The following is an 18445-nucleotide window of genomic DNA, read 5'->3' as shown; positions in this document are numbered from 1 at the left end:
TTTTAAAGTATTTTTTTATTTAAAAATATATTAAAATAATTTTTTTAAAATTATATTTTATATAAATACATCAAAACAATTTAAAAATATTAAAAAAACATTAATTTTAAATTAAATTAAAAATTAAAAAAACACTGTAAAAACCACGTTCGAACGCTTCATAGCCGTAGTTTAGTAGTTATATGTACCTTTCAGCTGTCACTTGTAAGCGAAGAAGTTAAAAAACGATTGTCCAAGTTTCAGAGAATCTAATTTCACCAGCCTTTACGAAAAAAAGAATGCAGCCAAGTATTGCTATACAAAGTGAGGTTTAGGAGGAGGTGATAGAACACATTCCGTATGTTTTAAGATTTTTGAAAAACAATCAAAAACAAAGAAAAATGTGAGATTCTGATAGATGGTGGGCCACCAGGAAGAAATGAAGTAATCTGTGGCTATCTATCAACACCCAGCAGGGACCTTTGTGTGTATCGTTTTCCAATTCAAATTTCGTGTTTCCCAAGTCTTCAATGCAATCTCTCCAGGTGTTTAATGAATATATTCAGGTACAAATTTGTTAAAACATGTTGAATATATTCAGGTACAAATTTGTTGAGATTTAATATTAAATATAAGTTTTTTTTTAACTTGAAATGTTAAATTGTTTTAAATAAATTATAAATGAATAAAAAATTGATTTCAAATAATTTTTTTTTAATTATTAACGTGGGTGTTCGGGTCAGCTTGCGCGCACTTCGACTAATTCCACGGGCTCTGAAGTTAACGATCATGTAAGCATTCAGTGGCCCTGAAGTTTGTGAGACTCGAACTGGTGATCTTTAGGGAGTAAACTTAGGATCTGACAAGTTAAGCTACACCTCTCAGAATTAATTTCAAATAATTCTCTGGTAGTTGCTGTTAAAATGTTGTTTATATGAATTTTACATGTTGGAGATGTTATGACAGTACATATTTAGCAAAACTACTACAACACATGTATTAAAGCTTGTGAAGAATCATCGATAAACTCATGGATGATGATAATCGTAAGTACCGTTATATAACATAATGAAGTCCATGCACAATCAACAATCCACAAACACGACCGGAGCTGCAATTTGAAACTTGTCTGTCGACACTATCTATCTACTTGGTTTGTGTTATCCTTCCATTTGATTTGTCCTGAACGAATTAACGAACTTGGATAAGATTACAATACTTTTGAGATGTGAAAAGGGCTTTAGGTGAAATCTACTGCAAGCTTTTGTACTTCTTGGATAATTATCATTAATTTCAACTGATAGTGGCCCGAGAAAAGAGTTTGGCATTCTTTAATTAGGTTGCTTTTTCATGTCTTTTATGTTTAACCGACTAAATTGAATTTAGCATTTGAAGTAACTTTTTTGTTAGAGAGCTTAATTCCTGTGTTTAGGGAGAAGCATGGAACCTCCATGTACGTATTGGGCCTACGCATACTATCTCTAACTATAAGGTTATATAGATGTATCTTATATATAAAGATTTCTTTTTTCCGTTTCTTTTCAATGTTGAATATTTACCTCACAACTGCACTCAACAATTCTTCCCCTTACTTCTGAGTTTGATCCAATTTGAACATAAGTAACGGAGGTATTTAATAATTTGAGTGCGATAAGAATTAGAATTAGTTGATGGATTGCCAGAAAAATCATGGAATCTATCAGAAGTCATGAGATGTATCCAAATTAGCCTCTTATGCACGCAACAGCATCCTGAGGATAAGCCGATCATGGCTTCTGTGGTTTTGATGTTAGGTGGAGTTGCCTAAGCCCAAAGAACCAGGCTTCTTTAAATATAGAGGTCTAGTCAAAGTAAATTCTTCATCCGGCCAGGCGGAATCACCTACAAATTAATAATGAAACGTCAACCTCATTGCTGGAGGCTCGATGGCTAATTTCTGAATGAAAATGGCTAAGAAGGGTCCCCCTGCTCTGTTTGTGCTTTAGAAATAAATTCTGCTTTTATGAAAAAGTTATGTTGGACTTACTTGCATTTGTCTTGTAGGAAAGTTTTCTCTTGCTGACTCAGTATAGACTAATGTCGTCGTCAGCTTAACTCTTAAGGCCCCGTAATGAAAGCACTACCACCGTATCACCACCGGCAATCTCCTTGCTGATGGTTTCTGTTATCTTTGTTTGAGGGTAAAAGTAAGGGTAAGTGACACAAACCGAAACAATACAAGAAAAATAGGAATCACAAAGAAAAAGAATTTTAGCAAAAAGACTCTCAACCACAAGAATAAACTCCTCTAACTACAAAGATTACCTGAGAGCTTAGAGAGTTTTATCTAAAATCTTAAATCTTCGTGATACTCCTATCAATCAAAAGATTGTCTTCTCTGCTCTCACTTTTGAAACAGGTTTTCAAAGCCAGTCATGGATCTATAATCTCCCTCCTAATGATCCCTTAGGTTCCTCACCTCTATTAATTGATGGTCAATTTCGCAATCTATTATTGGTGTCTTCTATCATTAGATCCTCAACATCTCTTTTCCAAAGGAGAACCTCATCATCCTCTCTTACAAAAACACGTCATGTTTTTTTTATCTCTTCTACTCATGGTTATTCAACAACACACATCATTTAACCACTAGGAATCGTTAAACTTTGATACCAATTGACACAAAAAAAAAAAACATAAGAAACATAGTAAACACAAAGAAAAATAATTCTGGTGAAAAGGATCTCAACCACAAGAACACTAATTTGAATTTTTATTATTCAATATTTTCTCTAATCAAAACTAAATATAAAGCTCTTCAAGGTTGCTTATATGGAATGGAAAATATCCTAAACAAAGATGCAAAATAATAAAAGAGTTCTAAACTATAAAAAAAAAAATCTAAATTAACTAGAAAAATATAATAAATCCCAAATAATAACTTTTAGTTCTTATTTGAAGGCTTTATTGATATCAATTAGCTATGAAAATTTAACCTTCTAGAAAACATGATTTTTAAAATCTACAAACAAAACTTTCAACCTGAGCCAACAGTTAGATCAAAATTTATGCTCGTTGAATCGGCAAAATTAAAGGCATGTGGTGCCTATATTGCTCGTAGAGAGCAACGACATTGAAATAGTTTTTAACAGCACTTCACTGTAATTTTGAAGGACTTAAATGTTCAATTTTGCATCGTTCTTCACTGTCTTTTTGTTGACTCAATTGTCAATGAGTTATTGGCTGAAGAAATATGTCTTCAATCTTATTCTGAAAAGGAAATTCTTTTTACTTCTAATCCTTCTATGCTAGTAGTACCTTCTAAGTCATTCTCTAATAATTAGAATAAGCCTTACATAAGGGTTGCCTTCAACAAATGCAATTTCTATAAGCAGAAAGGTCATTGGAAAACTCGGTGTCCCAAGTTGAGACAGTAGAATCAAGCTTAGAAGTCTAGCAGCACTTGCAATATAATGCTCAAAGACCACCTCAGAGCTATAAACCACCATACCATAATACTACAACAATAGTTTCATTAGATCCTTTCACCGATCCTAGTACTTTAGTTGAGCAATTTCAAAAATTTCTCTCCTTATAGCCATAAGCTATGTCTGCTTCTTCTTTTATAGGTCAATTGCCTCATAGTTTTTCAGGTATGTCACATTTTAAATGAAACAGGTTTTGAAAAATAGTCAGCACAAGGGAAAAAAAATGCAAAAAAAATTCATGATACTCGTATCAATAAAAAATGCTTTCACCTTTGAAATAGGTTTTCAAAACTAACAATGTATTCATGATCTATCTTCTAATGATCCCTTAGGTTCCTCACCTTTATCAATTAATGGTCAATTAATGATCAATTCTGTAATCTATTATTACATGTCTTTTATCATTAGATTCTCAATATTTTTTTTTAAAGGAAAACCTCCTTATTTTCTCTTACAAGAACACGTCATGTTTTTTGATCTTTTCTAATCATGGTTATTCAACAACACGCATCATGTAACCATTAGGAATTGTTAGAATTTGATACCAATTAACACTAAGAAAAAAAGCATAAGAAACATAATAAACACAAAGAAAAAGAATTCTGGTGAAAAGGATCTCAACCACAATAACACTAATTTATATGTATTATGGTGTTGTCTTGTACATTTCAGTATTCCGTGACACCGGCAGGCAATTTACAAATTGTTCAAAGTTCACTTATGGAACATAAAAAAAAGACAAAAGAGGATGCACGCTTCCATTAAGTTTTAAGGTTGCCTTTATTTAATATCCAGAAAAGAATGGACAGATATAAAAGGGACAGTAACGTATTTAATTGGAGCAACGAGAACAAATTATTATATAATATATTAAAGAAGATTAGTGTTTTATTATTTGCTAAGATATAGATTATTATTAATTGGAGTATAATAATATAATTGTTTTTATAAAAAAAACTTGTTAAGCACATAATTGAGGGTAGGATTGTTTTTTTTGTGGAATGCATTAGAAATTAAAAGAATGATTGAGGATAAAATGATCTGTTCGAGTTTTTTGGGCTACAGTATAGATATTGATTTGTCTTTCAAAACTTAAAATTTTAACATTTAGGTTGGTGGCTTCTTTTGTCTTTTTTTTTTAATTGAAACAGTTCAAATACAATTTTGAAATTATAAATGGTCAGCATGATTTTTAAGGAGGATAGAGAGGGAAAAAAAAAAAAAGAGGGGAAAGAAAGTGCATCTGTCACGTTTGTCAGACCCACATAAATTTAGGTTAGACATGTTTAATATTATTATTAATATAATTAATAATAAATTTGAAAAAATATTATTTTCATAGAAAAAAATCATAAATTTGATTTGAAAAGTAAAATTATTATTATTATTTTTATTATTATCATCATCATCATCATCATCATTGTTAATATTATTAATAAATTTGAAAAAAAAATATTATTTACTATTGAAAAAAAAACCATAAATTTGATTTCAAGAGTAAAATTAAAAACTATAAGAACTTTAAAAAAGAGCCAATATAAAGAATAAAAAATCAAAAGTAGAAGGACTGAATTGAAAAGTGTTGTGTGTCTGGCATGCTTGCTAGACCTAACCAGCGTGGGTTTGACATGTTTAATATTATTATTAATATTGTAAATATTATTATATTCATTATTATTAATATAATTATTAATAAATATGAAAAAAAAAATATTATTACTATTGAAAAAAACCTAAATTTAATTCGAAGAGTAAAATTAAAAATTATAAGAATTTTGAAGAAAAAAAAACCAAGAGAAAAAAAAAGATATCAAAAATATAATGACTGAATTAAAAAGTACCGTGGGTCTAACATACTTATCTAACCCAAACAAGATCAATCTGCTATACTTGTCAGGCTTATGGCAACATACATGTTGATGCAGCAGCTAGAAGAGCTACATCTTTTTCCTCATTTTTGTTAAAAAAAAATTAAAAGTGCTTACTGATTTTTATCTAACTAGTAAATGAAATAAATTTATTTCTGAAATGGTTTTATCATTTCAAAATAAGGAACCCATCCCTCTTTTATCTATCTTTTTTATTTTAAAATAATAACTAAACGTCAAGCATGAAATTATTAAGGACGAAGAATTATATATAAAAAATATTATTCATACGTAAACTCAGCTAGTATTAATATTTTTCAAGATGACTGAACTGAAATCCTGGGCTTTAGTGCTGTTGTAAGTCCTGGACAACGAAAGGGGACAACTGACATAAGGAAAAAAAAAACACCAAGGGAGTCCAGGAATAAAAAACATGGGCTCGAGGGAACACTCTAAGCTACAGTGTAACTATAGAGTATAATAGCCCAGCTGTAGGACTTCCTCTTCTGCAAAATGGGCTACTTTTAGCCCATTCCTTCTGGAGATGAAGACCCATTACCTATTATATTACGTTATAAGCTTGTACAACACAAGACCTTGAACCGTTTTATAACCGAGTTAATTTGTGTTGACTATCCCAAAAAAAAATCAGTAAAAACTAACAGAATTACCAATAAAATTATTTTATTGGTAATTTATAGATAGGCTCTTTTTTATGGTCTTGTCGAATGTTTAATTTGGGTATTTTTCTTTTAAAACCAAATATTATTCTCAAATTAATAGTATGAAAATTTTAAGCTGATTTGCTAGCGATTTTTACCTCTAATCATAATAATTTTCTTATTAATTATTATTTTATTTTATTGAGGATTACATTATTTAACCTTGGTTTACACTATTTCCTCTCTCTAAGGTTTTCTAATTTAGATTGGTTCCCTTTGTATAATTTATTTGAAATCACACCCCAAACCCATAATCTCGAGAGAAACAAGCATAAACTAAAGAAATGAGAGAAAATTTGAACTCTTCCTCACCATTCATGGTTTCAGCCTCGTTAAAAGAGAAGGTGAAGTTTTTTTTACTTATTTACAACAATACCACTACTAATTGTCTCATATGTTATTTTTTTTTTTTTTGTCAACTACCCGAGCATATGTATTTTTTTTGCATACTAATTTAATATTTTATTTTCTTTAAAATTTTTAATCTAATTTATAAGGGACTTTCACCCTTAATTATAATAATTTTTTTTTAATTATTATTTTTTCTGCTGAGAATTACATTATTTAAACCTGATTTATAAATTTTGAGCCAGTGATTTACACAGTTCCTAAATGAACATGAATATAAAAAAAAACAAAAACATAACAAAAAGATAAAAATACCTTTAGATACCAACATGAATTTTCCAAATAATTTTGGAAATAACCAATAGTCATACATAGTAAAGACTATTTTGCCCTTGTTAACAAGGATCATGGTTTTTTTAGAGCAAAAGAGCCAAAATATTATCTCACAATTCTAATTCGCAATGAAACGTGTCTTGAATGATGGTTTTTAATGTTTTTTTTTAAATTTTATCTATAAGTTAATTAAAAACTAGTTCAAAACAGGTTTTAGTTCTTGGATCAATTTGTTAAGCCAAGCTAAATTTAACAACAATAAAAATAACATAAGTTCCACCTCGAGTGTCTATATTTTGAAATGGCATATGATTTTCATTACTTTATTATGTAAATCAAAACATGTGGATCCATTTTAAAAAGGGATAATTACAAAAAGTAAAAACAAATTCTCTTATACTTTCATTTGTTTTTCTTTTTTCTTCTAATTTAGTAAGTTCATTACACTTTATATCATATATTTCGACGTCAAAATAAAATTTAATCATTAATTATATGTTTATTATTATAATAATTTTAATAACTAAAGTGTCATCGATGACTAAAAAATAAGAAATAACAAAGACCGCGTGTTACGCAAGTATAAACACGAATATACAATGCCAACTGAGTACTCCTCCACGACACGAGAATGGGTGCAGACATGGATTGTGGTCGGAAAACCTCGAGCAAATGAAATAAACAATGCCATGTTGAATTGCAAGAGAACGGAAATCGTCAAACAAGACAGTTTCTATGCTAAACTACAGAGCTAATAAGACTAAAATATATCCACAAACTGCTTCTACAGGAAAAAGAAAAAAAGTGAGAGAAGGAGAGCAATAATGCAAGCAAAGCGTTGGCAGACAGAAGCCAACCACGGATTAATTCGCCATCTCTTCCCTCTGTTCAAGCCACAAGCAAGATGAAGAAAAAAGCCAAGAATGATTTGCCGCCCGGCAATCATTGCCAAATGCGTGGTTCCCAGACAAAGAAGGGATTCAAGTCTTGGCATCCTCTTAGCATGCAGGGTTCGCTAGCTGGTGCGCAGAAGACATTTTTATGAGCTGCTTCCTCAGTCGCAAGCCTGGACGGTCTTCATCCTCCTCGTTCGTGTTTATAGCTTTGGAGCAGTTACCCTAACTTATTAAACTGGAAGTTCTTATTATTTCCATAACAACATTCATTGAAATATATCTAAAATATTTGTGGAAAGATTCAATTTCTTAGTTATCAAGTTAATTAGAATCCAATGCTATAAAAAAAAATGAAGATTTTACTTTTTATATTAATGTATCAAAATAATTTAAAAATACTAAAAAATATTAATTTTAAATAAAAAAATTAATTTTTTTAAAAATACATTTCTAAACTGTAATTAATATTTCTTAATAGGTGACACGTATTCCAAAAGAGTGACAGAGAGAAAGAGAATCATGAGAAAACTATGTATATTTATATTTAATATATGCAAGGGTGAAGTTTCTTCTAATTTAGATTATCACTTTAACTTTATAAAAAAAACTATATTTTCTTTCGAAAACAGGATGTTAGATGTAATTATCTAATATATTTTATGAATTAATAAATATTTAATTCTGACTAATCAGAAGACCTTGTATTCCATTGTGAAAAATATTAATAATCAATTAATACTATAGGCTACTTGATGTAAGACGCCAGGTAGGACCTGAGGTCCTGACTCCTGAGGTGATGACCAATCAAATGGTACCTGTGATTTTGTACTGGCAAAGAGCAATAATCAACTCACCTGCCGTGCATGTACTCCTCTCACTGCGCTACAACCTCATTGGCCAATATAGTCAAGCTTCTTCATTTCTCTCACCAACCTAAGATCCCATTGGCCAAGATATAAAACCAAAACGACCTGCATGTACCTTTATCACATCTCTAAACCAACAGAAAGCTACAACGTGCACTGTGTCCCATCAACCCTGCTTCTCCTTTATAAAGGAGAAAAAACCAGAGACCACAGCTTTAATTATTCTCTCTACGCAAACTAAACAATCTCTCCCTCTTCTTGATCTCCTCAATCGTTCCTTTAAAACCTTTTCAGCCTCACCGGAAAACCACCTCGTCATGCCGGATACCGGTGGAGGTGGCTGTTGTAGGTGCTGTTGTAGCTTCATATTCACTTTAGGGCTGACATCACTTTTTATGTGGCTCAGCTTACGTACTTCATCACCTGATTGTCTACTTAGACAATTTTATATTCCTCTTAACCAAACCTCAAACCTTACAAAACTTGAGTTTGAACTTAGGTTTAAAAACACCAACAAAGACAAGGGTGTGTACTATGATCCTATAAACGTTACATTTTTCGACAGTCCAAATAGGTCCCACTTTATTGGGAATTTTACTATACCAAAGTTTTATCAGGGGCATAAAAAGAAGGCTACAAAGAATTTTACCATTCCAAATATTGACCGGAAAGTGGTTGTCCAGGCGATTCCTGCAGTAAATGGGTCGACGACGACGTCTTTCAGGGTGGATTTGGCTACTTCAGTGAGGTACAAGATTCTTATGTTCAAAACTAAGAGGGATAAGATCAGGGTAGGGCTTGATTTTGATGTCAATGGTACCGTTGTTAAAGTCAACCGCAAAGATTTAAAGCTCAAGTCTAATGCAAATAAGATTAGGAGCTATTACGGGCAAATGGGAGTTCTTCTTGTTAATTTCTTGGTTTTAGGCTTGCTTGGTTTTTGGTGATTTTTAGATGGCATTATTTCTACTTTCTTGTAGCATGTTTGGATTTTGTGATGATTTTTTTATATATATTTTTATTTCTTGGAAATCCTTTTGTTGCTGTTGTCGTTGTCACTAACAGATTGTATCTTCAATTTATACATGGAAGTTGTGGTTTATTTTTTTAGTATTGAAATCGATTTGACCATATTGTGATGGATTTGCCAGTGATGTATTGAAGCATACAAGTTTCATTGCTGGTGAAAATATTCTGCTACCAGATGCTAAGGACAGCTTATAAATATCTCCACCATTTTTCTTTTAGAATGGTTAGCTTCGTGAGCTAATCAATGGTTGGAGTGAGTGTATGCTTTAACTTGCGGGCTGCAGTCCCCTTATTTAGTTTTGAGGTGATGATTACATGAGATGGGAGGGGTTTTTCACAGATCATAACGAGGGTCTGCATGCTAAGCTTGCTTGATGTTTTTATTTTCTATTCAAGACAATACGGTTTGCTTGATGAATGGTTCACATAGCTGGGAATCATGGTTCTAAAGCAGGCCTTTTATCTTTCCCCATATACAAGTTTTGTTAGACCATATGCTGTTTGTTGGAAAGAAAATTGGTCACCCAAAATGGCTGTTTTCCCCATATAAGCATCTTTTCTATTCGCCTTTTCATCTCATTGTTGGCATTGTTATAAACCTTAACGGATGGGTCATCTTAGCAACTTATTGACTTCATATCTTGGGTTGACTCGCCGATCAAGGAGTTAACTTGTGACTCAACTCCTTGGCATGTTCGACCCTGGTTGGGTCGTATAACTATGATTGTTGGATCCTGATTTTGAGCAAAAAAAACTCATTTTCTTACTCTTTTAAGCAATGATATGGTAATTTGTGAAAGAAAATAGTTGCGTTGTTGCTTGCATTAGATTCCCTACTCTTCGTTAAAGACAAGATATGGATTTTTGAAGTACAATATGCTGATGATAATGGGAAATGTTTTTCAACAAGCAATTACCAGAGAATTTACGAGGACGTCTCTTGTGCGGCAGACCAGGTCCTCCAGCTCTGCTAGGGATATGAAAGTGCTATCTAAAGTGAAAGCATGATAATCCTGTGCATGACTCACTAACGTTAGATCCTGGTAAAACATGAGAGCTGCAATGAACATTTTATGAGCATGTTTGTTGTTTCGATATTAAATTATTATTTTTTTGCTTTAATTTTTTTTATTTAGGATTGAGTTGATGTAAAAACTAAAAAATTTTAAAAATATATATTATTTTCATGTGTTTTTCAAAAGCAGCCGCTATCAAAAGAAAAACACTACCTGTCTAGCTTTCAAAGCAGACATGTTAATAATCTTTGTGTTTAATCTAGTCTGGTCTACTGCACCAAGCCAGAGAAAAAAAGTGTATTCTATTCTAAAAGGCCAGACGCAGAGAATAGCAGTTAAGTTGTGCTACTGGGTTTCAAATTTATGTAATCTAGATTTCACTTTCAATCAAGCTGAGTAATGGTGCACTGAAGGTTTTTTTGTTTGTTTGTTTTGGTAGCGAGAATTTGAACAAACAGGGTTGGACTGATAGTTAAAGGATCTGATTTTACGAACAGCTAGACTTCCAGCATCCCAGTGTAATATCAGAAAGTTAAAAACAAATAAAAATTGTGAGCACTAAAACCATCTTCTATTCGTGGGTGCTTTTGTTAATGTGTAACGAAAAACTTGGCTATAAAAAAAAATGATTGGAGGTGTGAAAAGAGGAGAAAAAGGTTCCCTGTCATTGTCATGTGGGCTGAGATTCGTATCCTGACATGTGAAAAGAAGACTTTGATTGATCGAGGAAAGCAAGTAATCGGATGTTGGTTTCTAAGTTTTGCCATGGATTAAAGATCGAAACAAGAAGGCACCTGCCATTTTCCTTGCAATTTCACAGAAATCATAACCCCCTTCCTCGTAATTTTAAGCTGTAGTGCCACGCCTTTGCTTAATTATTTTCAAGTACGGTTATGCAGGAAATTTCTGGGTACGCCTGTTGATGCACGAGGTTTTATGTCGAAATTTCTTGGCAATGCAACTTTATTGGGAAATGGTTCATAAATATTCATACCCTAGAAGAGGTCATCTTTATTTAAAATACACTATCTGCCCCACGAATACTCTCAGTTCTGGGGTAGAATGGCTTGGCTGATAACAATGATCATCATATTTTATTTCAGATTTATTGGAAAAGATATCTTCGAGCTAACATTAGATAGGGTATCGAATTCAAGAGATACTTGAAAGAAGCATATGAAGTAAAAGATGGAATTTCATTGTATTATATAGTGGCTTTATTTAGATGAAAGAAAAGGAAAAAAAAACTGACTTGAAATGGTAATTTCCTGCAATTCTTTCTTTGATGATTACGAGAATGCAATGCAAACTGCGATGAAGTGAAAGTATGAGAAATTTGTGGGTTTTTCGTACACATTTTCTACAAGGAATGAAGCATAGCAGGGTGCTGTCATATGTCATAAGCACGGCAAGAAATGGCATTTAGCTCAAGTGGAAAACATAATTTTCTTCCCATGATCTGATACTAATGATTTCGTTTAATCTTGTTTTAATTAGAAGAATGATTTCTGAGCTTGAGGAGCATGTAGCATGCTAAATTTAAGTTGCGGCACTATGGATTTTCAGACTCTGCTTCAAAAATCTTGCTATTCCTGACAGTAAGCAATCTTTGCATTGTATCATGTAGTTTCCTACAGTGATTCTGCTTCAATGAAAAAGGGAGCTGCCCGTTTGTGGTTCTGTAACAAAGTAGTATGCTCCATCACGACCTAATGCGAGAAGTTCTTTGTGGCAGCCTTGTTCTGCAACCTTTCCTTTCTTGATAACTGCAACGCAGTTGGATTTCTGATTTGTTGATAGTCTGTGAGCAATAGCTACACACGAGCTGCCAACCATCAACTTCTCAAGTGCCTCTTGAACTAAGCTCTCTGACACACTGTCAAGTGCTGGTTGCCTCGTCCAACAACAGGATTGATAGATCCTTCAGGATTGCACCAGCAAGTGCAAGCCCTTGTTTTTGACCTCCTGATAGCTGAAATCCTCTTTCTCCACAGTAGGTATCATACCCATCTTTCATTCCACTGAAGAAAAGCACAAACAAAAAATTAATAGCTTCCTTTTTGCAGCGTGTTAAATCAAACAAGGCAAAGGATTGTTTTTTTTCCCTGTCAAAGCATGAAACTATGTCTGAAAAATTAGTACTACTCATACGAACATGGCTGAGTAGGAGTTTTTATTTTTTTGACTGCAATATACCTGATAAATTCTTGTGCAGTAGCAAGAACTGCAGCCTTTCGTATCTCAGATTCTCTTGCATCCTCTACCATAGGCAATATTTTCACGGATAGTTCCAGCAAACAGTGTTGTTCTTGGCTGACTAGTGCAATATGAGATTGTCACGACCCGAATCCCGGATCCATGACCGGCACATAGGCAAGGTTCCCCTCCAAGGTTCCATACCTATGCGAACCCAAACTTACACACAAACTTATCCTAACTCAATCAGAGTTCAACGCAGCATTAATAACAAAATCAACTTCATAATATAATTGAATTGTCTTAATACAAAAGTTAATACAATTTCATAGTTTTGGAGCACTAACTAGACATAAAGGAAAATGTACAAAGTACAACCAAAGAGCAGGTTCTGAAGGTTCAACAAAAGTGATCTGCTATCAAGCTATAAGCCTGAAAAGGTAAATAATGAGATGGTGAGTTCAACAACTCAGTGAGTAGATAACGTTCAATATACACACACGAGGTAATACAGCAATGAGAAATATATATACAAGTATGGCTTTAGGTTCTTATGGAATTGTTCTCAAATTGGCCATAACAAGAAGATCATATGGTAAAACTCGTCAGAAAATCAAAATGCAATGAGCATGAGGCTCCGTACTGTGGGATGATCAGTCCACACAGGTTGGTGACTCCCCCGACCAACTAGGATTCAGATACGATGTGCACAAAGACTAACACTACCCTGTTGGCATGGGTATTCTGACTGACATACCATAGGTTCATAATCATAATCAAACAGACATATTCATATAGTGATGTCTTTTGGGTTGACGAATGCACCAGCAGCTTTTATGGATTTGATGAATAGAGTGTTTGGCCAGTTTCTTGATCAATTTGTGATAGTTTTTATTGATGATATTTTGGTGTATTCGAGGTCTAGAGAGGAGCATGAGCAGCACTTGAGAATGGTGCTTCAAACTCTGCGAGACCATCAGCTGTATGGCAAGTTCTCAAAGAGTGAGTTTTGGTTGGAGAGTGTAGCATTTCTTGGGCATGTAGTGTCAAGGAATGGGATTGAGGTTGATCCTCAAAAGATTGAGGCAGTTAAGCAGTGGCTTAGACCTACTTCGGCGACAGAGATTAGAAGTTTCTTAGGTTTGGCCGGCTATTATCGGAGGTTTGTGGAGAACTTTTCTCGGATTTCTGCACCATTAACTAAGTTAACGCAGAAAAATGTTAAGTTTCAGTGGTCTGAAGCTTGTGAGAAAAGTTTATTGGAGTTGAAAGAGAGATTAACTACAGCGCCTATTCTAGCAGTACCATCAGGTTCTGGTGGTTACACAGTGTATTGTGATGCTTCGAGAGTGGGGTTAGGATGTGTTCTAATGCAGCATGGCAAGGTTATTGCCTATGCTTCACGACAGCTGAAGAAGCATGAACAGAACTATCCTACACATGATTTAGAGATGGCGGCTGTAATTTTTGCCTTGAAGATTTGGAGGCACTACTTGTATGGTGAAACTTGTGAGATCTTCACAGATCACAAGAGTTTGAAGTACATCTTTCAGCAGAGGGATCTAAACATGAGGCAAAGGAGATGGATGGAACTGCTGAAGGATTATGATTGTACCATACATTACCACCCGGGTAAGGCAAATGTAGTTGCCGATGCTTTGAGTAGAAAATCATCAGGGAGCTTAGCTCATATTCAGGAGGTACGAAGACCTCTGATTAGGGAGCTGCATGAGTTGGTGGATGAAGGAGTCAGATTTGATCTTAGTGAAGCTGGAGCAATGATTGCTCATTTTCAGGTTAAGTCAGATTTGTTTGATAAGATAAAAGCAGCTCAGAAGAAAGATGATTCACTACTCAGGATTAGAAATGAGGTTGAGCAGGGTAAGGCTGCAGGTTTTGTGATAGGTGATGATGATGTGCTGAGATATAGGGATAGGCTTTGTGTACCTGATGTAGATGATCTGAGGAGAGAATTGATGGTAGAGGCACATCAGACAGTTTACACAGTGCATCCAGGTTCCACCAAGATGTATAAAGACCTTAAGGTGTGTTATTGGTGGAATAGGATGAAGGCTGATGTAGCAGACTTTGTTTCTAGGTGTTTGACCTGTCAGAGGGTAAAGGGTGAACACCAGAAACCTCCTGGATTGTTGCAACCATTGTTGATTCCAGAATGGAAGTGGGAAAGGATCACAATGGACTTTGTGACAGGATTGCCTAGGAGTCAGGAGGGTTATGATTCAATATGGGTGATTGTTGACAGGTTGACAAAATCAGCCCATTTTCTGCCAATTAGGATTACTTATGGATATGCAAAGTTGGCAGAATTATTTATTAGTGAGATTGTACGGTTGCATGGAGTGCCAATCTCGATAGTGTCTGATAGAGGTCCACAGTTTACATCGCGGTTTTGGGTGAAATTCCAAGAAGCTATGGATACTAAAGTGCAGTTGAGTACAGCTTTTCACCCTCAGACAGATGGTCAATCTGAGAGGACTATTCAGATCTTGGAGGATATGCTAAGGGCTTGTGTTATGGATTTTGGAGTTGGTTGGAGTAAGTTCCTACCATTAGTGGAATTTGCTTACAACAACAGTTATCAGGCTAGCATAGAAATGGCACCTTATGAGGCTTTGTATGGTCGGAAGTGTAGATCACCGGTTTGTTGGTTTGAGGTTGGTGAGAAGAGGCTAATGGGACCAGAGTTGATTCAGATTACCTCAGAGAAGATATAGGTAATTAGAAATAAGCTTCAAACAGCTCAGAGCAGACAAAAGAGTTACGCAGATAAAAGAAGGCGTGACTTAGAGTTTTCAGTGGGTGATTGTGTGTTCAAAAGAATATATATAACCTATTTAATACACTTATCTAAGGGTGTATTCCATAACCCTAAATGTTTTTGAACTAACTAGTTATCTTTCCTAAAAACTCAACATTTAACGGTTTTCCCCGAAATCTAATCCATAATAAAACAACTAATAAAATTGATAATAATTCACTAAATAACCCTTAATTATTCATCAAACTAATCTGAAAAAGCTAATATTACAGCTAGGGACTAATATGTAATTTATCATATTCTTAAGGGTCAAATTGCAATTTTTGTCTAATTGGAGGACCAAACTGAAATTTATCATAAATCCATGAATATACTGAAATTCTGACCATAATTAGTCCTCATTTCTGTCCAGATCATCTCATTATACTCCAAGGACCATTCTGGAATTTTACCAAATTTTTAGGGTCAAATTGTAATTTTTGTCAAATTGGAGGACCAAATTGAAAGTGTTAAATTCTCTTATCTATACAGTAATTATGTCCATAATTCATATGTTATTCTGTTCAGATTCTCGGAATAGGCTCCAGGGACCAATCTGCAAATTTTCCAAAGTATGGGGACTAAACTGTAATTTTCCAAAATTGAGGGACCAAACCGAAATTTTGTCATCTTCAACCTCCAACCCAGAATTTTTAACAGAAACCTACTGTTCTTGCCAAATTTCTAACTCAACATTCACCATTTACACAATTCATAACTCAAAATCATCACAATCTTCCATAATCAACTCATTAATCAATTACCCATAACAATCAACCTTATAACATTCAATTTAATTCATCAATTAAACCCAAAACACAAATTTTCATAACCCTAACATTTATCAAAATCGAAATTAAAGCTTAATTAACATATATTTATACATAATCTTACCTTTTTACTTATTTTCTCCAACTCCTTTCTATTTCCTTTCTAATTTCCCTCTTTTCTCTTCTTCTTCTTCTTTCTCCCTTTCTCTCCTGCCGGTTCTCTCTCAAAATTCAGATCTCTCTTTTGTTTTTTTTTTTTTTTTCCTTCTCTCTATTTATATATATCAACTATTGTTCAATTACCACACGACCCCTCATTTAATTTATTCCTACATCTAAGCATTCAAGGGCCTTGTTGCCATTTCCTATCTTTTAATACAAAACATTACAGAGATCCTAGAGTTCTCAAATTGAAGCTGGTTATCTCCTGTAGATCAATAAAAACTGCTCCATTCAAGGAATCATAAAACCTTTCAACAAGTCCAATGATGGTATATTTTCCAGAACCAGCCCCACCAGTGCCACTGTCTTCCCTGCATCAATTTTAAGGTTCAAGACATTGAAGATCATTTGATCTGGTCTTGTTGGATATGCAAAGACATTGTTGAGCTCCACTTGGATGTTTAGCTTTCTCTTGATGTTTGAAGTACCCAACGAGTTATTTGGATCAATCTCACTTTTCCTATCGAGAATTGCAAATACTGCTCGCATGGCATTGCTACCTTTGGATAAATCATTAGTCATGCTTTCAGCTTCTGATGACATAAGCAGTGAAAAGAAGTATAAAAATGCTAGGAAAGGTGCTATGAGGTTGTTAACCCTTCTGTCATGAGCTCCAACCATACCAGTATGTTAGTGTGATAAAAGCTGTGTTAAAAAACTTGGGAGCTAAACAGGCCAAAACCTGAAGTGTCCATTTGTGTTTTTTGTGCTTTCCCGGCGATACTTTTCATCAAAACAGTCTTTAATCAATCACAACAAGGGTTATCCTCCATGTGAGAACAAGTCCTAGTGCATATGCAAAGACAGAACCAAAGAAAGTTTGTTCTAGCAATGACATCCTATCCCCAACAAGGGACCGAACAATGCTGGCTTCAGTGGCTAGCCTTGCACAACTTGCTGCACTTGTATTCTCATCATCATCAAACCAACCCATCTCATAAGTCATCAGCTTTGCTTGAAGTTTCTTGCGTACTCTTTTTGTCAACCTCTCACCCATAACTGCAAAATTATAATGTTGAAGGAGGCTGGTGATGAAGTTGAGAGCACCAATAACTACAGAAATCAATGCCGATATGTTGGACTTATTTTTTACAGCAGATTTGTCACTGCGGAAGTATTTTGATACAAGTGATCCCACACAGTAAGCATTAATAGGTTGAATAGCTACAGCACCTATCGCAGCCAAGCATCCAATCAAGGCACGTCCCCATTCAGGTGCGTTCATTTTCAGCAGACGCCATTCAGAAGGGACTGGATAGTTCAGTCGTTTAATTATGTACAAGACCCTATGTTTTTGTGTATTGTTATTATCTCATTATACTGTTATGAAATGCCAGAAGCATCCAGCCATCTAGTAAATTAGCCGGCACTTGGTTCTTCATAAGGTGACCAAGGAATAAAAAAAATAGTCATATTAATATCCGTCGCCCTATGCTTTGGCTCACTATTTATTTTGTCTACATGCTGGTCTACAAACCTGCTAAGAGTCATTATCTCTCACTATTGCTGAAGATATAGACATTAGACATTAAATAAATAATAGTTTGTCCTTGAAGTGATGATTACGAGGTTAGAATCATTCTTTGCGTTTCCATAGTTATGTAGGGGCAGTAACTCGCTATGCTCCCTTTTTCTTGGTTGTTATTTGGTTTCACATTTTGCAAATGTTCTGCAAACAAATTCTGCCAGCAGTTTGTCATCTCCTGCCAATGAAGTAGAAACAAGTAGATTTTCCTCCAATGATTATGTAACAGATCTTTCTTTCCCTTAAAACTAGTTGTTAATTGCTCTTCTTCTATGAAAGAAAAAGAGAAATGTGTATCAGAGAGTTTCATTTATCCAAGACATTGAATATGTCAACTCGGTATGCATTTTTAGATTCTTGTTCTTGTAAGTGATCATTGCATAAGACATT

At 34.2% G+C, this 18445-nt stretch overlaps 1 protein-coding gene across 1 annotated transcript; it reads left to right on the top strand.

Moving 5' to 3' along the window:
• The first annotated feature begins 8670 nt into the window (after positions 1–8670).
• LOC18095904 (protein NDR1) lies at positions 8671–9589 on the top strand. Its single transcript, XM_006370563.3, has one exon. It carries the CDS (start codon positions 8797–8799, stop codon positions 9424–9426), a length of 630 nt encoding a protein of 209 aa, XP_006370625.1. The 5' UTR covers positions 8671–8796; the 3' UTR covers positions 9427–9589.
• The last annotated feature ends 8856 nt before the right edge of the window (positions 9590–18445 follow it).

The sequence above is a fragment of the Populus trichocarpa genome, chromosome 1 (genome assembly GCF_000002775.5).
Source record: "Populus trichocarpa isolate Nisqually-1 chromosome 1, P.trichocarpa_v4.1, whole genome shotgun sequence".
Classification (NCBI taxonomy): Eukaryota; Viridiplantae; Streptophyta; class Magnoliopsida; order Malpighiales; family Salicaceae; genus Populus; species Populus trichocarpa.
Note: the sequence above shows the minus strand (reverse complement) of the source record. Positions and strands in the feature narration are given on the sequence as shown.

Bases quoted from the DNA above. Each gene is read 5' to 3' on its own strand.
- LOC18095904 (XM_006370563.3), top strand. From the start codon at position 8,797: ATGCCGGATACCGGTGGAGGTGGCTGTTGTAGGTGCTGTTGTAGCTTC.